This window comes from Oncorhynchus keta, chromosome 18 (genome assembly GCF_023373465.1).
Source record: "Oncorhynchus keta strain PuntledgeMale-10-30-2019 chromosome 18, Oket_V2, whole genome shotgun sequence".
NCBI classification, from domain to species: Eukaryota; Metazoa; Chordata; class Actinopteri; order Salmoniformes; family Salmonidae; genus Oncorhynchus; species Oncorhynchus keta.
In genome coordinates this window covers 24,198,721-24,218,520 of record NC_068438.1, presented here as the reverse complement: position 1 = coordinate 24,218,520, position 19,800 = coordinate 24,198,721, and the positions used below count along the sequence as shown (strand labels likewise).

General features: G+C 41.1%; 3 protein-coding genes and 2 non-coding genes across 9 annotated transcripts in view; 1 reads left to right on the top strand and 4 right to left on the bottom strand.

Moving 5' to 3' along the window:
- Positions 1 to 585: 585 nt before the first annotated feature.
- Positions 586 to 4,555, bottom strand: LOC118397478 (52 kDa repressor of the inhibitor of the protein kinase-like). The gene is made up of 5 exons (XM_035792254.2): positions 4,250 to 4,555; positions 3,108 to 3,228; positions 2,834 to 2,941; positions 2,642 to 2,678; positions 586 to 2,547 (listed from the first exon to the last, which is right to left on the bottom strand). Exons 1-5 carry the CDS (start codon positions 4,336 to 4,338, stop codon positions 644 to 646), a joined length of 2,259 nt encoding a protein of 752 aa, XP_035648147.1. The 5' UTR covers positions 4,339 to 4,555; the 3' UTR covers positions 586 to 643.
- Positions 4,556 to 4,916: 361 nt separating this feature from the next.
- Positions 4,917 to 4,988, top strand: trnap-agg (transfer RNA proline (anticodon AGG)). The gene has a single exon. It is a non-coding gene; the product is annotated as a tRNA-Pro (tRNA).
- Positions 4,989 to 5,200: 212 nt separating this feature from the next.
- On the bottom strand, positions 5,201 to 5,272 carry trnap-cgg (transfer RNA proline (anticodon CGG)). Its single transcript has one exon. It is a non-coding gene; the product is annotated as a tRNA-Pro (tRNA).
- A 449-nt stretch (positions 5,273 to 5,721) lies between these two features.
- On the bottom strand, positions 5,722 to 17,311 carry LOC118397476 (dual specificity tyrosine-phosphorylation-regulated kinase 1A-like). Of its 5 annotated transcripts, none has more exons than XM_035792248.2 (12): positions 16,529 to 17,311; positions 14,691 to 14,760; positions 12,287 to 12,483; positions 12,000 to 12,092; positions 11,635 to 11,823; positions 11,348 to 11,495; positions 10,935 to 11,221; positions 10,601 to 10,747; positions 10,334 to 10,474; positions 9,906 to 10,209; positions 9,581 to 9,705; positions 5,722 to 9,257 (listed from the first exon to the last, which is right to left on the bottom strand). In XM_035792248.2, exons 2-12 carry the CDS (start codon positions 14,698 to 14,700, stop codon positions 8,697 to 8,699), a joined length of 2,202 nt encoding a protein of 733 aa, XP_035648141.1. In that variant the 5' UTR covers positions 14,701 to 14,760; positions 16,529 to 17,311; the 3' UTR covers positions 5,722 to 8,696. The 5 variants fall into 5 exon arrangements, with proteins under 5 accessions (XP_035648141.1, XP_035648143.1, XP_035648142.1 ...); XM_035792250.2 differs by having other exon boundaries at positions 17,085 to 17,311; XM_035792249.2 differs by lacking the exon at positions 16,529 to 17,311 and adding an exon at positions 15,720 to 16,262.
- Positions 17,312 to 17,535: 224 nt separating this feature from the next.
- Positions 17,536 to 19,800, bottom strand: part of LOC118397475 (CD166 antigen homolog A-like) — a 60,179-nt gene continuing 57,914 nt past the window's right edge. The window contains exon 16 of the mRNA XM_035792247.2: positions 17,536 to 19,727. The gene's annotated coding sequence lies outside the window, so the exon portion shown is untranslated. The remainder of the gene's footprint in view (positions 19,728 to 19,800) is intronic.

Below are 19,800 nucleotides of genomic sequence, written 5' to 3'. Positions count from 1 at the left end.
CGAGGTCATGGGCAGGTCACAGTAATTGGTAGACTTGTGCTTGTATCATAAAGGAGGGAAATGGTATAACCTTTTTGTAAAGTTGTCATAAGACAGACTTGCAAATAATGATGACAAAAACATACTTACGCTCCAAAGTTATAGTGGTAGCCTATAGTTAGACTTTACGCCTAAAACAACAAATGTATATGATGAATACCAATAAAATACAGAGCAGTATTATTCAAGACACCAAGTGGCATTTAATTCAATTTTTTTAGAAACATTTTTAATGGCTATATATATATATATATATATATATTTTTTTTTTAACCTTTATTTAACTAGGCAAGTCAGTTAAGAACAAATTCTTGAACGGTTCACTGGGAGCCTGTTCAGGGGCAGAAAGACAGATTTTTACCTCGTCAGCTCAGGGATTTGAACTTGCAACCTTTCGGTTACTAGTCCAACGCTCTAACCACGAGGCTACCCTGCACAATTATGCCTAAAATAACCCTTGTCTAGAGGTCATATTTTACTCAGACTTTACAGTTACAATTCACATTAACCTATCAAACACTAAAGTTATAATAAAACAGGGAGACGTTATTTGAATGTAATTTTAATTTGATTTTGTCCCCTTATACTGAACAAACTTAATATCCTATATCACCACAGTGCTGATCTCAGCCTCAACCCCATGTTCAGGCTCATCCTCAGGGTGCAGTCTGCAGTATTTGTCTACCATGACATCCAGGTCATGCTTAACGTGAGAGTTTATGTGGAGCACAGCCAGACCCTTGCACCTGTGTTTGATAGGTGTGTCACTGAAATAAGTCTGCAGGCGTTTCCTGGATGTCTCAGAGCTGTTGCTGTCCTCCAGCATCAGGACAGGCAAGGTGGTCAGGACCTTCAGGAAGCAGTTGACGTTGGGGAAGAACTTGACGTCCGACAGCTGAAGTGTCTCGTGGATGGTGGCGGGCAGGCGGACCTCCTTGCTCCGGTGCTTCCATTTGATCTTCCAGCAATGCAGCTCAGCGGGCAGCGTGTCTGGGTTGGGGAGGTCCTTGCAGTACACATCTGCATGGTTCTCCTCTGAGGTGTTGAACTTCATCTGGCCCATGATGGCAGGGACCAGGGACAGGCACTTGAGGGCTTTGAGGTTGCTCTGGGAGAAGATGTCGTCCACCTCATCGATGACGCCACGGATCACAGGGACTGTCACGTACTCCTTGAAGTAAGTCTCTGGAGGGATCTCACCTGCGTCGGCCGAACGGTGCTTCCGGAGGAACAGACGAGGCACCTTCACTGGGATCTCCATGGTACCCGCCAGATTCACAGCTTCCTCAAACCAAAACTCATGGTAGATTTCAATGTTGTCGAAGACTTCATTCAGAGAGTGCAGGACGGCTGTTAGACTGTTGGCAGCGAAAAACACATCAAGGGCTTCCCCTTGCAGGTTTTTGCCAAAGGCTCGTGTGAAAGAAAGAGCGTTTTTCAGGATGACCAAGGTGACAATGAACTCAAAGTCAGCCAGGGTCTCTGCGATTGAGTAGGCGTCCCCAGTTATAGCATCTGGGAACTTGACATTCTCATTGTCCCGAATGCAGTCCATGCACAGCAGGAGGGACTCAAGCAGGTCCACAGTCAGTTCAAACACGTTGTGCTGCTCTGTCCAGTTAGAGCTACAGGCCTCCTTCAGCTCGGCTGCCTTCTCATCATTTTCTTGGTGGTAAACAGAGATGGCCTTCTCCAGCTCAGCCTGCAAAGAGCGAGACTGCTTAAAGAAGACATCAATCTTTCTCAGGGTTGCCATGACAACCTGCACGCTGGGGAAGGGAAGGCTGTTGGCCAGGTGGATATTCAGTGCGCAGGTGGAACAAGGCGTGTGCATTGCCATGGGGTACTTTGCCATCAGTCCGACGGCCACAGCTTTCATCTTAGTGGCGAAGGTGCCGGTGGCTACATGGGCCTGGCCGCGGCAGTCCTCCATTCTCAGCCCCCACCCGTCTGTCACCTGGGTCTCCAGCTTCTCTACCAGTGAGGCCTCGTCCCCCTCGAACGGCAGAAAGTCCAAGAACTCCTCCCTGAGAGCATTGGACTGGTCTACAAACCGCAGAAAGAGAGGCAGGTGTCTCTCCCCAGCGAACTCCACCAGGTCCCCTGTGACCAGTGAGAAGAAGCGACTCTCTCTCACCTCCATGAGGACCTCCGCTCTGACAGTGCCCTCGCAGACTTCAAGGAGCTGGCTCTGCTGGGATGCGGAGAGGTACTCCACATTCACTGCTGTGGCCTCAAACCGCCTCCTCAGAGCCTCATCTCCAGCATTAATGCGGTACTCCAGTAAGGCCTGGAAATTACTGGGATCTCTCGCTACTCCTTCTGGGACATTGGTCTCCAATGGGATGTTCTGCTTTCCTAGCATGACAACGATCTCAAACAGAGACCGCAGGTAATCTCGGAAGTCCTTCTCCTCTGCGGACAGCTTGATTTCCTCCTCAGCGGCATCTTGACCCTCGGTTGCCTCAATGTCTTTCTTTGTGTGGAGCTGTTCAATGGAGGATGCCACTGCAAGGGAAAAAAAATGAAATTTTATATAAAGTTAATGTTCAACAGGTGTATGGATACAACAATGCTTTTAAACAAAAACAATGCAACTTACATCTTCTCTCTTTAATTCTCCTTATGTCTTCTTCAGTCTGTTAAAACAATTATTTAAAAGATAAGACAAATGTTTATTATTAGACAATTTACTATTACATTGAAAACAGACCTACAGAAATGAAGCCAGCAAAATATTCCTTTTTGAAGCAACACTAGTATATAAAGTTCTTGCAAAAAAGAAAAGATATACCAATTCTTTGATCCGCTTGCGATGTCTGCTATGAGGATTTTTGAGGTGGCTTGTTAAATCAAATATGGTTGGAATAGCAGTATCCTTCAGTACTGTTCTGTAAGGGCTCTGAAAAACAATAATGAAGAAAAAACAAGTTATTCAAATACATGAATATCAAAACACAGCTCAAGACCTCTCAAATGTAAGATTATGATCATCTCTACAAAGAGAGATTGTTCAGTGAGGTAGGCGTGTTTCAAACAAAGATCTTTGTGGTTTGACACACACTTACTGTTTTACAAACCATAGCCGGGTCAAAGTGTTTGGCACACAGTCTGTAGTGTTTATTGAGTTGGTCTGATGTTTTTGCCTCCAGATCGGCCCGGCGACAGTTCTCAACCCAGAGCCTACATCTGAACAAACCATATTAGGAGGGGTTAGTTGGCTTTTTGTTGATAGGCCTAGTTACCTAAAACTATTAGTTTTAAATAATCAAGATCCAGACTGAAGACGACGATTAATTGTGTCTCCCGACCCCTCCTGTCTCAGCCTCCAGTATTTATGCTGCAGTAGTTTGTGTCGGGGGGCTAGGGTCAGTCTGTTATATCTGGAGTATTCCTCTTCTTATCTGGTGTCCTGTGTGAATTTAAGTATGCCCTCTCTCCTTCTTTCTCTCGGAGGACCTGAGCCCTAGGACTATGCCTCAGGACTACCTGGCCTTATGACTCCTTGCTGTCCCCAGTCCACCTGGCCGTGCTGCAGGAGCGGTAGAGATACTCTGAATGATCCACTATGAAAAGCCAACTGACATTTACTCCTGAGATGCTGACCTGTTGCACCCTCGACAACCACTGTGATAATTATTATTTGACCCTGCTAGTCATCTATTAACATTTGAACATCTTGGCCATGTTCTGTTATAATCTCCACCCGGCACAGCCAAAAGAGGACTGGCCACCCCTCATAGCCTGGTTCCTCTCTGTTTCTTCCTAGGTTCTGGCCTTTCTTGGGAGTTTTTCCTAGCCACCGTGCTTCTACACCTGCATTGAATTGATTATTTTTCTGTTTTAGTGCTGGGGTGGAATAAAAACCAGCATGCCCATTCACTCTCAAAAGACCAGAGTTTGAGAACCATTAATTAAATGGTACCTGGTGTATATATTTCCCAATCGTTTCACTAGAGGTACGATGGATCAACACCATGAATGAAATGGGGGCTAACTTATCTTTACAGCTCCACACACACCACCTACCCCGCTGCAAGTGTGCAGGCTAACAAGCAGGCTAGCTAGCCATTTTCCATACACTAAAGTTAGCTTTGATGACTAGCGTGCTACTGAACACAACATAGCTATATTTAGCCAGCTATAGAATAATTAATTACTCCCCGAGAAAAGTAGGGGTTCATATTGTGATGATCAAACTTTGTAATACCTTTCTGGATCTCTTGGAAACCTGAAAAAAGCCAAATCGGATTGAGTGCTCTTTCTGGTGCAATTTGGAGCCGCGCAAAAATTGGGCATTGTGCATAAACGTGTACTCAATTTCAAATCAATTTAGTATTTATAAATATGTTTTAGGTTTAAAAAATGTCAATTACACAAGCTAGCTACCTGTTACTTTTAAATTAACCTAACAAAACGCGCAACAGTGCTAAGCGTGGCCTGGAGGATTCATCAGAGGAGAAAAAGGAAACCGAACTGCTTCCATTCCACACAAAAAAATTATGTCACGTCACGTGCTCATTGGCGTTCTCTCTAAGCACAGATCCAAAATCAGTTCTAACGGACAACAATTCTACATTTACATTGTAAGGGTTAAAAGCAAAACTTTCCTAGGATCAGCCTAAAACCTGTGAACAGAGGCTTGCAGATAGATGGCCGCTCTGTCTTCAACGTTACACTAACGATTTGGTTACACTCGAATCAGAGGTGCCCCAAATTGCAAAAATATACATGGTTTGTCATGGCAATTGGACATACAATGCGAAATATAGTAATTTTTAAACTGCTACAGGTCAGGCTCATAAAAAAAGACAATACAGAAGTACTTCGATAAAAGCGTGAATAAATTAAAAACATGTGCCAACATTGTTCTATCTGGCTCGTTGGTCTAGGGGTATGATTCTCGCTTAGGGTGCGAGAGGTCCCGGGTTCAAATCCCGGACGAGCCCTCTTTTAATGTCTGAAATTAAATAAGGGTCAACGTTGTGGATGGAATCATGGCGACTTCTCTATACATTTGCACGAGTTAAAACGATGGAAAATTATACTCGCAGAGTGAAAAGGGTATTGCTAAATCTCTATGTAAATTCACCAAATTAACTATTTTTACGACGTTTGTTGCTATGCAACATCTACCGTTGCTCTCCAAATTTAAAAAGATGGGCTCGTCCGGGATTTGAACCCGGGACCTCTCGCACCCGAAGCGAGAATCATACCCCTAGACCAACGAGCCACGTCATAGAAAAAGCTGATCAACATTCTTATCAAGTAAATTCCAGTTGATTTTTCTCATCATTTGGTCAGATTAACGACAAAATCACGTTCATAAGGTAATTTCAACCAAAATACTCTATAATACTACTCATCTGAAGCTCATCTACACCCACTAAGTAGCTTGCTGTTGTGTATTATTCGAGGATCATTCAGGCTTTTTTCCCAACACTAGTACTATACAGTCTTGATTTGTGCTAAACCGAGTTTATCAATGAGTTTGAATTATAATAATAGTCTACACAAAGGAGTTATTAGGTTAAACAGTTATTGAGCACAAAATTGGGCACCCTCGCGGTCATTTATTTGGTATTTGTGGTGGTAATAGCATTGGTACAAGACAGTGTATTCCTGGAAGAAATACACACTGGTGCGTGTAAAGAAGTGTAGAGGAACAGAGGCTCACAACAGTTCAATTAACTTCTTTTTATATATCATACATAAGACGGTCTTAATATAATACAAAGGGCATTGTCATATACACAGCAAAGTCTTGACTAGATCTTACAATCTGTGGATACATGAACTTATCCTTTTCTCCATGCTGTTCAGTTTTATAGTGCATGTACAAAAAATGTTATAAAATTATGTGAAATCAAAAATCAAAAATATATTCAAATTAAAATCAGAGGACTTGGGCTTCTGTAGGGTGAGGATATGTCAACAAGTACTCAAACATGTGTGAAAACCACAAACATAACAGCCTTATTGAAAATGGAATCACCCCCCATGTGCTTTTCATACAACCAAAAAGTAATGTTTGTGGATGTACATGCACTTACAATATACCCTGTGAAAATTAAGGTTTGAAGATCTAGCTTTCCCTGTTTGATTCAAACCCTACCTCATAGTGTTGTCATGATGTAGTCAAGTACCTCTGCCCAGAGGCCACGTTACACCACTGACTAAGAAAACTGAGATCTTGCCCACTGAACGGTCACCAAATTGACAAACATAATCAACATACCAGCAGGAGCAAGGTAGTGAGTTCTATACTTCCTTTATTAAAAAAATATAAATATATACATAAATTCTATTTCCACTATTAAAAAGGGGCTGCATTTCATGACAACTGTTCTAGATCAGAGGTCAATCAGCATGATCTGAAACAGGCTCACACTTAAGAGGTTTTTTAAATCTTTATTTTGGAATGTTTAGTACCAGTATGAGTGTCAGCAAAACCACTGGCAGTTTGAGTCTCAAAAATCATGGAGGGGTATGAAAAATGATTGTGATTATAACCTAAAACATTCAGATAAAATTTAAATATCATTACAGGTAGCTTTACATTTGAGCTTGTGGTTATACCAAACATGATTTTTCCTTGTGATGGTCTCTCCACTGAACTATGATGACAATAGAAGTGTCCTGCGGTCTGCGTGTAACTAAGAAGGCTATTATGAGCAGGACTTTGGTCTAGTTACTTTCCAGAAAAATAATAAAAAAGCACTTCAAAATCCCTGATATAAAATAAAATGAACGAAAAATGCCTTTACTAACGGTAGAGTTCTAGGGACATGCATGTCTGCCAAAGTTGAGCACACATGCTCAGGACATTAGCAAGAGGGCTGACTGGTACCCTTCCAATTTGAATTGGACCAAGCTCACAAGGAGGCGTACTTCCAAATCACTTAGAAAATCAGATTTACTGCAATTGTCTGTACACTGCCAGGGTAATGAGACTACAATAGTCTTGAGTTTTATGGCAGTAGCTAGCATGTTGCCAAATTATGTATGAAAGGCAGCAAAACCCTTTAAAAAAATAGTATAAGTGGGAGAAATGCAGAAACAGAATGCAGTGGTCTACATTGAACCATCAGCTTTTAATTCTGCTACTCTGGAGCCTGCAGAGTAACTACCAATGTCTCAAAACATACCAAGGTTAAAAGAGACTCCCAAAAATAATCTACCAATTAATATGGAAACAGGTTTGGAAAAACATTGCAACCAAATCTGCTTAGAATATACGGTAGTTAACAGTTGTTGAATTTAACGGTTTCCAGTTCTGCTAAAGCAATATATTGCAGCAGTTTTGTACTTACGTTAAAATAAGATCTTGATAAACTGAGTCAAAATTGGTGAACTGCTACATTATTGGTTACAGACACCTAATATGCTATAAAACTGCTTTGGTATAAAAAAAAATATATATATCCAAAGTGAAAATAAATTCTTGTAAAATTCACAGCATAATTTGAGGAGAAAGATAGGCAGTCACTTAACTAATTTCTCTCTTCAGTTTCCGTGTTTATAAGATGGAGACATTTGTGCAGGTATTCAGATGAGGAACTACATGCAAACGGGAGAAAAAAAAAAACAGACTCTGGATGTTAATTTTTTTTTATACCACAAAATCCTTAATCTGTGAACAAGATTTGAAGGAAGTAATGTTTAGGAGATTGGTGTGTACAAGAAGACCCTGTAATCTGGGGCCCCATAGATGAGAAATCTTTGTAGAGAAAGGCCTCAAATCTTCATTCTTAAATGACCCTTTTCTATCATTTTTATTCTCCTTAAACAATTAAGGGCTGTCTACAGATAAAAATAGAGGAAAGCCATCTTAATTCAAATGATATCCAGCTCCGACCCATTCCAAGTCCATGAGTCGTAAGGCCAAAAGGTTATCTGAGAACCAGCCACTGACTGAACCAGTCTTCCTCACGCTGGGCCGGACCCTTTTCTTCTCCAGAGCCCATCTGCTCTCTCGTCTGTGCCAGGCCAGGGCCAGCTCATCAGGCCCCCAGGTGGGCAGCACTCCCCCCTGGCATCTTTCACCTGCAGGGTATCCCCTCCACTGTCTGGGCCAGCGCACACTATAGGAACTCCACTGCTATGTGCTCCCCTCTCACAGAGTTACACAATACCGACAGACAACACGAAATATCACCGCAAACACCTTCCTCCTGGTCAAGCTAAAGGTTTTAAAAGCAGCTCTTCTGTGAAAATTCACTTTAAAAAAAGGGTAAAACAATCAACAACCTGTGGAAGAAAAATGCCAGAAATTCCAGTTTGAAATAAGAGGATGTGTTAGCATTTCATTAGACAGCTACCTGTAAAACTGCTTATAACTTTATCCCCAAATGCTCACCAGAAGATTTTGCCACGTAATACCAGATGGTGGTTATTTGTTACATGAATTTTGTGAAATGGCAGATGAATGTCTCAATTTTACTATGCTTATTCTGCAACATTATCATGTGCCTAATGATTGCAAAAAGAAAAATGACAGATATCACATATTCTTTTAACAAAGGTTCTTCTCTGTAGTAGCGGTTCAGCGATATCTCCCTTCTGACGTGAGCAGCTTTTGATCGACACACCTGTTGTAAAAAACACCACCTTAAAAATGACGCACAGGGGGAACACACAGCCAAATGTCAGTGCAGTCACGAGCTGGCCATGGAACTCTGCTGCACACACACTCCAGTCATGGGAGACTCCTCCCGGTCCATGCCCTGCCTCATGCCCAGGTGGCCCTCTGGTAGGTAGTGAGACGGCCCCGTGTTTGTGACCATGGGGTAAGCTGGGTGGGCAGCCATGCCTGTCTCCTGCCTGGGGTTCGAGAAGGCACCCATCCCCATGCTCAGCCCGCCATGATGCCCAAAAGGCAGGTGGCGGAGCTGGTAGGCCTGATTACCGTGATTCCCAGTGGAAGAGGAAGATGTGGAGGAAGAGGAGGCAGAGGAAGACAGGGAGGTCATGGACAGATGGCCATGCACCACCTCCATGGAGTCCTGTGTGGAGGAGCTGTGTGTGGGGGAGGTGTAGTGCCGCGGGCGGGGCCGTGTGGCCATCACCTGCCCGTGGTGATGATGGGGGTGCAGGGCCTTGGGGTGCTGAGGGGGGACGTGGAAGGTGGTCTCCTGGACTGGGTGGGTCTCTCCGGCCACCGGCTCTGGTCCGACCCCACCTCCCCACACCAATGGGGGAGGGTAAGGCTTTCTTGCCTGTCAGTGGACCACAGAGAAATCAATTAATGTCTCTCGTACAAGCTTCGACTTTGCTGATCGCTACTTTGAGGAAAAATGTACTTACTATGACTGATGTGGCTGTCCCACCTAGCTGTCTTAAGATGAATGCATTAACCAAGTTGCACTAGTTAAGAGCATCTGCTAAAATTACTAAAATATGAAATGCTCCTTGGGAAAAAAATACAATTAAATTCCCAGTGCATTTAATTACACGTAAATAATATTGACTACATTAGGACTTACAACAGGTTGTCTATTGATTAATTAGCTTATTCAAATGAATGACAAAGACATGTCACCTGTGGACAGAGGGTGTCACCGTCAATGGCTGGCATCACTGCCCCAAAGTGCCCTCCACTGTGTAGGTGGTGATGGGTGGGGTCTGACCTCGCCCTACCACTCGTACTTGTCCCAGACGACCCTCCTGCAAGAGAAGAGGGCACAACCCCTGCCCATCACACTCAAAGACAATGTAAAAATGACTGAACATAGAAAAGGTTGAAAATACTTTAAGCACCACCATCGGTTTGGTTTCCCACCAGTGCACTGAAAAACGGAGACATGAGTTCACAACCGCAATATTCAGAGGAGAGAAAGAGGGTCGAGTGAGCCAGGGAGTGTTACCTGAGCTGGAAGAGGTGCTGGAGGTGGTTCCAGAGGACTGGGACTGCTCCAGCGCTGGGCTGGTAGACACGCTGCTGCTCGTGTTGGTCCCCTCGTCTGCAGTCTTCTTGAAGAAGCTGTGCTGCAGGGCGTAGTAGGGCTGGATGCGGCTCTTCGGGTCATAGTCCAACATCCGAAGGATCAGGTCCTTGAACTTCAAATAGTCAGCAACAGCATGGCCAGACTCCCCCGCCCGCCGGCCACCTGGACCACCGGCCTCTACACCCAGGATGGAGTGGAGCTTCCGAGAGGCTGGAGGCTTATACTGCTCAGAGGAGAGACGAGGGGGAGAGACAGGGAAGGGTTGTCAGATACTTGAACCTGAATACACAACACTACCAAAAGCCAATGTTAGGACATCAGATTGAGAAGGGAACAGCAGCACTCACCCTTTTGCCATCTTTGGTCTTCTTAACGCTCCATGTGCCATCCGATAGCTTCTCAAAGAACTTCCTGGCTTTTGGGGCTAGGTCCATAATATGATTGGGGGGGATACCAAGAACTTCAACTATCTTATTCATCTGGTCCACCTGAGAATTATAGAACAGAACAATATATTGCCATGGATTAAAAGTTAATTGTTGGTATCAAATTTATTCACTCAAAGTTGGCTATACTTAAAACAACCTCCAGCTAGTCAGTCAAGCACACTGTACCTCGTTGGCTCCACTGAAGAGGGGCTCTCCAGTGTGCATCTCCACCAGGATGCAGCCAAGGGACCACATGTCGATGGCCAGGTCATAGGGCATGCCCAGCAGCACCTCTGGGGAGCGGTAAAAACGACTCTGAATGTACTGGTATATCTGAGGAAGGAGAAAGAGTAAATCACAACCCATTCTTATCGATATCGTTACAGATATCAGCATTACAACAATCTTGAAAACAGAACATATGGCAGAGCTATACAGAACATACGCAAAAAATTAGACTTGTGCAAGATGCAAGGTTAAACTCTTTTGGACCAAGACAATAAGTAATAGATTAGCATACCCTCTGTCCCAGTTGGCAGGAGCTGCCAAAGTCCACTATCTTGATGGCACTCCTCTTGGGGTTGCACAGCAGGATGTTCTCTGGCTTCAGGTCACAGTGGATGATGCTGAGCTCGGGCGTGGCCAGGAACAACAGCGCAGTGCAAAGCTGCTGAGCAAACTTCCTGGTCAGGTTGAGAGAGACACCGCGGAAGTTGGTGTTTCGCAGCAGGTCGTACAGGTTGTATGAGAGCATCTCAAACACCAGGCAGAGGTGGTTCCGGAACATGAAGTGACGTTTCAGGTGAACTACATGACAGGAGAAATAGTGTCAGTCAGGTGTGGCTGATTCACATACAAGAGAGATTAGTGTAAAACATGATAGTGCGCCATAATGGCTTGGACAACAGACAAGCACTAGCTAGAGTGCATTACCTATGTAGTATTTCATCTCGGTGTCATGTTTGTTCATGAGCTCTAGGAGGCGCACTTCAATCTGGGCTTGATTGAGAAAAGCTTTCTTGTTCTTGATGATCTTGATCGCAACCCACTCCTGCTCTACACGGTCATAAGCTTTTACAACCTACAGCAATCCAAAAGAGAAAAAACACCAACATTTTCTTATGTTTTAATCACACGAGCTGCCCAAGTGCTCAAAATGAGAGCAATTTCCAAAGTTGATCATGGGAATAACATTGATAATCATTTATAAAAAAGTATACCTGTCCAAATGACCCTTTGCCTATCAAGGAATCAATCTCATAGCGGTCCATCCACTTCTCCCCATTCTTGACAATGTAATCGTAGTTGTCATCGTCGTAGCCATCATTGAAGACCTTCCTCTCTTTCTTGTGACTGGAGTCTTCACCCTGACCCGTTTGGTGCCGCCGCTTCTTTTTTGCATAATACACCTAAAGTCCATGAAATAACCCAAATACAGACATGAGCATATGTACTTCTTGATCTAACTGAGAATATTAAAAATATTATTAACTTGAATTGTTTGTTACTATATCTGCAATTCAAACACTCAAATATGAAATGTTGTGACAATTGCAGTATATTGAACAGCAGAAACCAGTCTCACCTCATTGATCTGTTTATAAGTTTTGATAAGGTCTATAGAGAGCTTCCGCAGGGGAGCCAAAGTAGGGTCACGAAAGCACTGGGGCATGTGCCTCTGTAACAACAAATAACAAAAGAAATCATGATCAACACAAAAAATAATTCTTACATTTAGCAATCGAAATGAAAGACTAGTTAAAGTTCTGATTTCTATTGGGCACGTGTGTGCATTAAAAAGTGTACGATTCTGTACATTTTTGAACACTTGTATCTGTAACAAATTGAAAGGTTTCTGTGTTGCTTGTATACCGGGTTGGCAGTGAGCTGTTGCGTTTGGTCGCTGTACGGTAGGACCGCAGCAGTTTGGTCAGTGCTCGGCTGGTGGCGGTCACTGTACTGCTGGTGCGTATGGGGCATTGGAGCAGCCATCTGAAGACCAGCAGCGTGGAAAGAAAAAGAGGGCGCCAGCCGGACGGACGAAGGTTTGCATGCTGAAGTCTCTCCTCCTGAAAGAAATAAACATTGACATGAATTAACACTGAAATTGTAAATAAAAAATAAATATCCATTATACAAACTTCCCCTGAAGTAGTGACAACTCAATAAAAAATTTCAGACTGATCTATCAATGGAAGGTTTCCTGCCTTGACAAACTGATCTAAAATAGCACTTCAAGAGGCCTAGAAGTGGAAGACACTTCAGCACACTGACCTTTAACCCTTACAATGCTGTATGAATCTCAATGATTATCTAAAATGGGATGTTGATAAATTAAAACTATTAATTAACTAGGCATGGGTGATAAATTGTAACTAACATGTTACGGTTGGTGTAATTTACCTCATACATTGACATGAGTAGGAAGACATACAGTGCCATGTATTACTGTTAAATAGGCCTATTATTCAAATTATTATATATATATATATATATATATATATATATATATATATATATATATATATATATATACACACACACTCTTCCTATCATTGTGAAGCAGAATTCACCAAGCGTTGGATTGTTCACCCACTAATAGGGAACGTGAGCTGGGGTTAGACCGTCGTGAGACAGGTTAGTTTTACCCTACTGATGATGTGTTGTTGCAATAGTAATCCTACATACTATATATAGTATGTTTGTTGTATTAGCATCCATGAGGGCCCCTTTGTATCAAATGGAAGTTCTTGGCTTACACTAGTAATAATACAAAATATCTGTGTACTTGTACATTGTGCAAAGGCTTAAAAAACACGTGCGCACACACACAAACATAAAAACATGTTCACATGGTAAAGAAAATAGGCATTTATCTTTTTATTAGCCTGGGGGGGTGCTGTAGAATATGTCATTTTAAAATCAGGAATAAAAATGAAATACCAATACACCCTGGGAAGTAAATCATCCTTATGTGAAAAGGAATCAGAAAATTATTACGTTGCTTGTTCATCTATCAGCATCTCTCACCAGACAACACAATTCACCAGCGCTACACAGTAACCACTATTCAGAATCCCAGCAACAGCACCTAATTAGCATAGCCTATCACCACAGAGATACAGCGTGATTTGGCAAGCCCATCAACGCACAGGCCAATCACAACGCAGTATGCAAATAACCTACTTTTGTTGCCAGGGCAGAGCAGCTCCCATTTTCCAATGAGAAACCAAGAAATAAACAAGAAATAAAATTGAACTTTGGCACACTTAGAGGCCTTTCAGCACACTAGAGCCTGGCAGCAAAATAGCAGCACAGCCCAAAACCTGCACTCCATCTGAGAGCACTAGAGACAGAGCTGACCCAGCTGTGGAGGAACAAATATATCCAGACAGATAGATATTATTAGGAAAACCTTTGAAATAAAAATGTACAGTAGCTAGTGCAGGAGAATCCAGTTTAGAATTATACAATTGTAATATGCAATTTCTGACATGTCATACTTACAATAATAAAACATGTATTAGGTATCACTGCTCGTTGGGGTGACCTCAGAATCTGACAAAATATGGTAGCCTATTCTAACCCTACTACTTAATCACGATAAGTAGTACAGTACCATACTTTATAAATTGTGACATATGTATAATATTGTACATTTAATATTATATATGCCTTCATATAATTATATCTGGGGCTGGTCAGTTCACACTTGTCCTTTGTGTAACTGTTCAACCATGCTTGCCAGTTGTTCAAGCACGCTTCCAAGCTCACTAAATGCAAAATACTAGTCTAAGGATGACTGGCATTTCTTTCTTTCTTCTCCACTTTCTTGGCTGACATCTTGAGGTGCACCATGGTTCTATTTTAAACTTCACTCCATTTCATGTAATCCCAATTCCAAATTGTAAACTTAATAATGCAACCAAAATTCCAGGGAGAATGCACTGTAATGGTCGAGAGGAACACGACAAGGCAGTGGTAATCAAGAATTGAAAGAGTCTGAATTTGAACATGTGGAAAGTCTAATAAATAATATAAATCTACTGTGACTGACATAATTTATGGTGGAAATGTCTTCATCATGTGCAATTTGCTTTGCACCGACAGACAACTGAAAGTTGTTTTGAAGTAAGCAGGTAATTTATTTAATAATTTAAGTATTATGTTTCATGTATATTTCTGATCGACAAGATATGGTTAGGCTGTGGGGGGAAAATTCAGAAGAGTGCCTCCTCCCCACGAAAGAGAGAATATGTCAGTTATTGCAGCTAACCTGGATGCATCGTCTCCTGTAAAATTTCATATCATCCTGGAAGGAGAGTCCAGCAGCAAACCACAACCCACTATAAAGAACAAAAAGGAGATAAGTATCATTCATTGACTGTGCATTTTAGGTGGGATGTACTTTCCAAAAGCACAAAAACTTGACAGAAAAAAAAGAGGAAAAATACCAAAACACTGCAATGGCAAGGGCAAAAAAATAAAACTACTGGATAGTAAAATGCACATATTTTGTAACTTTAGAAAACTATAATCACTCCATCGATCACCATTTCCCAGTCAGACTGGTTAATCTCAGTGAACCAATGATTCTCAACATGCCTAACACAATTAACCTTATAAAGCTATGATGTATGAGGCTGCAAGAACAGTTCAGAAACATGGGTTCACACCAAAAAACAGGTGCAATCCAAACAAGCAGGTCAAAATCAGCTTCACCATTGTTGTGACCTGGTAACATTAGAGATCTCCTCTCAGCATGTCTTTAGTCACTTGCAAAGTTCTGCAGTTTCATCTAACTTTATATACAAATGTAATGAAGATGACCCAAATGACCCAACAGCAACTAGCTAATAAAATATGACATGTATAGACATTGAGCTTAAGTAGTTTTAGTGTGGGAATGCTTGCTAAATATGATATGCCGTACAAGCCCACATTGCAACGCAAAAGTGTTTTGAACACAAACTGTAGACCATTTAAATTATTCAGAACGGTGCATATAAAGTAAAGATAATGCTTCCAACTGTACCACTAAAGATAAACGATCGAAACATTCCGTTTTCAGGACGTCTTCTGAACAGTTCCTTTCCTGACTATAGAGTTTAAGCATGAACACAGGCCTATCTACATGGATATAGTTTTAATTCGAATTTTAAGTGTTGTATGTAACTTTATATCTGACTACCCTATAACATTTGTTATTTATTAAAAACGATTACGTTTTGCTACATACTTGCAATCAAAACGGCTTGTCATCAATTCAAAATAAGGAATTGTTAACCGTTAGCTAGCTACTCACAGGTGATGGAGTATATCTCGCCATGGTTGGAATTTCGAAAGGAAATCATCAGTTTAGTTAAGCCTTCTCAATAGCAGTTATGTCAGTGGGAGTCTGGCTTCGTCTACAATGACAAATACTACATAGCTAGCTTACTCACTAGCTAACGTTACCCTTCTAGCTTTGGTACGTTAAGGCAAGCAATCCGTTTCCTCTCGCCAGTGATTGCAGTGACGACGTCTTCTGCGAGCGAGCTGTGTGGGCCTAACGTTAGCTTACTAGCCAGCTTCGTTAGATGACCAGTTAGCGAGTTAGTTAACTAGCAAGCCAATAACGCTGGTTATGGGCCCCAATTGTTAACTTGCTAACGATCGTAGACTCGAACGTTCGCTACCACGTAATCTTGCCCCCAACTTTCTAACAGGGTAACGTAAGCTAGCTACGGTAGTTAACGCGTCAGCTTTGCTTGCCCATAAATAACGTTAGCTACTGTTAGCTAGCTATTCATTTACGTTAACACTTTGACATAACGTTAACCGATAGATACTATTAGCTAACGTTAGTTACAACTAAAGGGAATGCTGTTAGATTTTTTTTTTATCTAACTAGCTAGGTTAAAAAAATGTTAGGTGTAGCTAGATCCAGAGCGCTAACGTTAGCGAATCTGTACTGGCTAATGTTAGCAACATTCTTACGACATCCGGCCAATGCAATGGTTGCTGCTGATCGTTAGCTAGATGACCGTAAGTTACATTAGCTAATTACCACCCCATGTAACGTTATCTACCTTTTTTTACACAACACACAGTCAGCTTCATACACGGGCTCACCTCTGATGGCACGATCTTCATTTAAAGTCAATTAACCTGTATGATAGGGCAACTTATCCAGCTTGAGCTTCTCCGCCCCCACTGTCGTCGGCTAAGTTAAGTCAGTCACAGTCAACCTAATTCACGAAACGCGAAGGTGAAAAGTCTTCTCCACTGGCAAACCAAGTTAAAAAAAATGGCCATCCAAGTAAAACTTCTTGACGATCAAATGCGTCCCCAACCAACACAATTAGTTATCCACCCAACTTCGACTAATACCAGCTGACGACTAGCGCCAGCTAGATATCTAGTTGACTAAACGAACGTGGCTACTATTAACTAGCGAAGGTTAGCTAACAATATTCTGTAGCTAGGAATTCAACTGCAAAATAAAAGGTTACATTCAAATTGTTCCGTTTTCTTTGAAGCTCACCACCGGAAACATGGACGTAGGAAACCATAACGAAAAATAATGAAGAACCAAAAATATGAAACCAATATCATGCCCTAAGATACATGCTTATTTCTGGACAAAATGTTTTATGTCAATTTTCACAAAATGGCGCGCGTCCCAAACCTGCGCAGTGAACCGGCCCGGTAGACCAGAGACGCTGACAACTATAAGTGCGGCTCCCACTAGATATATTTAAACTATGCTAAATCATTTGCCTTTTACTTGTCCTAATCCGATCCATTCGACGCATCGTTTTCAACACAAATGTCAATAGTATATCCAGTGATTGCATTATTCCGGCGGGAAGGGACAACATTTGAAAAGACCTTCTGACAAAATGGCGATTGCCTGAGTTGTTACTATGACAACTGTCAATCAATCTATCAAATCCCCGGATGAACCAATGACGAGGATAATTCAACCATAGATTCAAAATTGTATGCTGTCATAATTTGTCAATCAATCAGTAATTCTAATGAATAAATTGTCTCAATTGAAATATAACATTCTAAAGTAGAATAAAATAATCTAAATAGGATTTCTAAATTCGAAAAGAAAATGCATGAATAGTTAGTTGTGTTGCAGGAATTTTCCAAACTTTATTGCATCCATGTTTGAGGCAGTAATAAAACGGTATGACTGCAATAACACATTTTAAGAAAATGAAATGCAAGACATACAGGCCTAGTCTTTTTTACAGTCAGATTGACATCATGATTCCTGGATATAAACAAGCTGTGTGATATTGTTGCATAGAAGAACCCATCTGTAAAGTACATTCCTGATTAGGAGAGCAGACGAGCTACATAAAGGGCATCCACATTTGATTTATCTTTAGTCTATACTGTATGGCTGTCAGCTTAAAGGTCCTCTAAGGTTATATGAACTCAGTTTAGCTAAACTTGACTCTTGACATGAATTTACTAGTAACATTTAACATGTGACAAGATATTCATAAATCAGATCAAACTACTGAAAGCAACCTGATTCAAATATCCAAGTGGGATCTTATTAATAACATTTTTGATCTCTGAATGATGATGAAGCAAATCCTTGTGCTATGTTCTTTGGCCAATGGATGGCAGCATACATCCTTTCTATGTGCAGTTCTGGAATTCTGATTATCATGGTCCTGTGTGATTCTGAATTGACTTACCAGTGCCCTACTATTAGTGTTGAGGAATGCCCAATAGTGGTCCAATTGTAAAATATGGATTTATGGATGATACGAATGAAGATAGACTGATTCTCTGGGATTTGGGGGTGTTTATGTACCTATTCCCAAAGATATCTGATGGTAATACTTTTTATCATATATTGTGAGCAGAATGACAGAGCCAACAAAACATTTTTTAACATGATTCTTCAAAATGTAGGCTACACTTTATTTTAAACAAAAGTACAAAAACAAAAACCAGTATTTACAATACTTGCATGGCAATATTTACCCTCTTTGGTCTTATTTCCAATTTGTTGGTTTCACATTAACTACAACGCAGGACACAAACAGCAAGCTGACAGTATGAGATATGTGGTAAATCTCATAGAAATCTACAGAAGCCTCAAAATCCACAGAAGGCTTAAATTATAATTATTACTGTCAAATAACTGCAAGAAATGACTATCAATTGTTCAGTACCTTTAAAGCTAAGTGGTTAAATTTGTGAGAATAATTTAGTAGAACTAACAGAGATGCTAACCTTGTAATCTTGAACAATATAAATAGCTAAAAATAACCAAAACAAATCACAATTACATCTAGGTCTGATATATTTGCAGGTTCAGTAAATGCTACTCATAACCCTGACCTAAATTGTGAAGTATGCAACTACTGGACAACTTGTCTCTTTACACATAAAATGACATAAAAGCACAGAATTTAACACTATGAACACAACTGAGATAAGACATATTCTGTAATGTAGTGGTTATGTCCAAACTAAACACAACCCACTGATACACAAACAGATGGTCAGAGTGTACTGCATGCCTAACAGCATCACTCAATCCCCTGATACTTTTGATGGCAAAAATGTACAAAAAACAAACAGGAACCATGTAACATGCCATGAAATAATTTGTACAACAGATCTTCTACTTCCTGCAATGCAAAGTGATGCATCTTGGTATAATGCTTAACTCATATTACGTTACAGCCAAAGCTAGTTATGTAGCCTATACCCTTCCCTTAGCCCTTTCATTAAAATATACAACAGTTTATTTTTCCAATGGAGACTACACAAAATGGCAGTGTATGTTCCATAAAAAAATTACAAAATGTATTGACTGTGTTCGTTTGTGTTAATGGGTGTTTGGTTGTGTTGATGATATGGAACTGAGATGGAACAGCGGCGAATATCTTCAGATCCTCTATAATGCATTGAGGGTCAGGGAGGTATAGGCCAATGCACACATCCTTACAGAAAAGGCATATGGTCCAGTAGTTATTCTAATAGCAACAACGTTAATTAAATCCAAGCCAAACACTCTAATTGGCATTTTTCTCAATTTGACCAAATCCTTCTTAACCAACACATGAAACAAAAACTATTACAAAGGAAAGGTAACACATTTTATCCATAGAGCAGGGAATTTAGGCTTATGTACAACACATATCCTTTCATTTAGCCAGTTTTTTTCTTTCAATATTCAGAGGAAATAAAGTTTTGTGGATAAGTCCAAATCCAAATGGTCTTCATCCAGTTCAATGCCCCCTTTTCAAATTTTAACAGAAGTGAGCAAAAGCTTCTAGTTTCCGCTTCCGCACTGCAGAAAAATTGTGATGATGTTAACGGCATCTTTTAATCTAAAACATAAGAAGTAAATATTCTAATATACA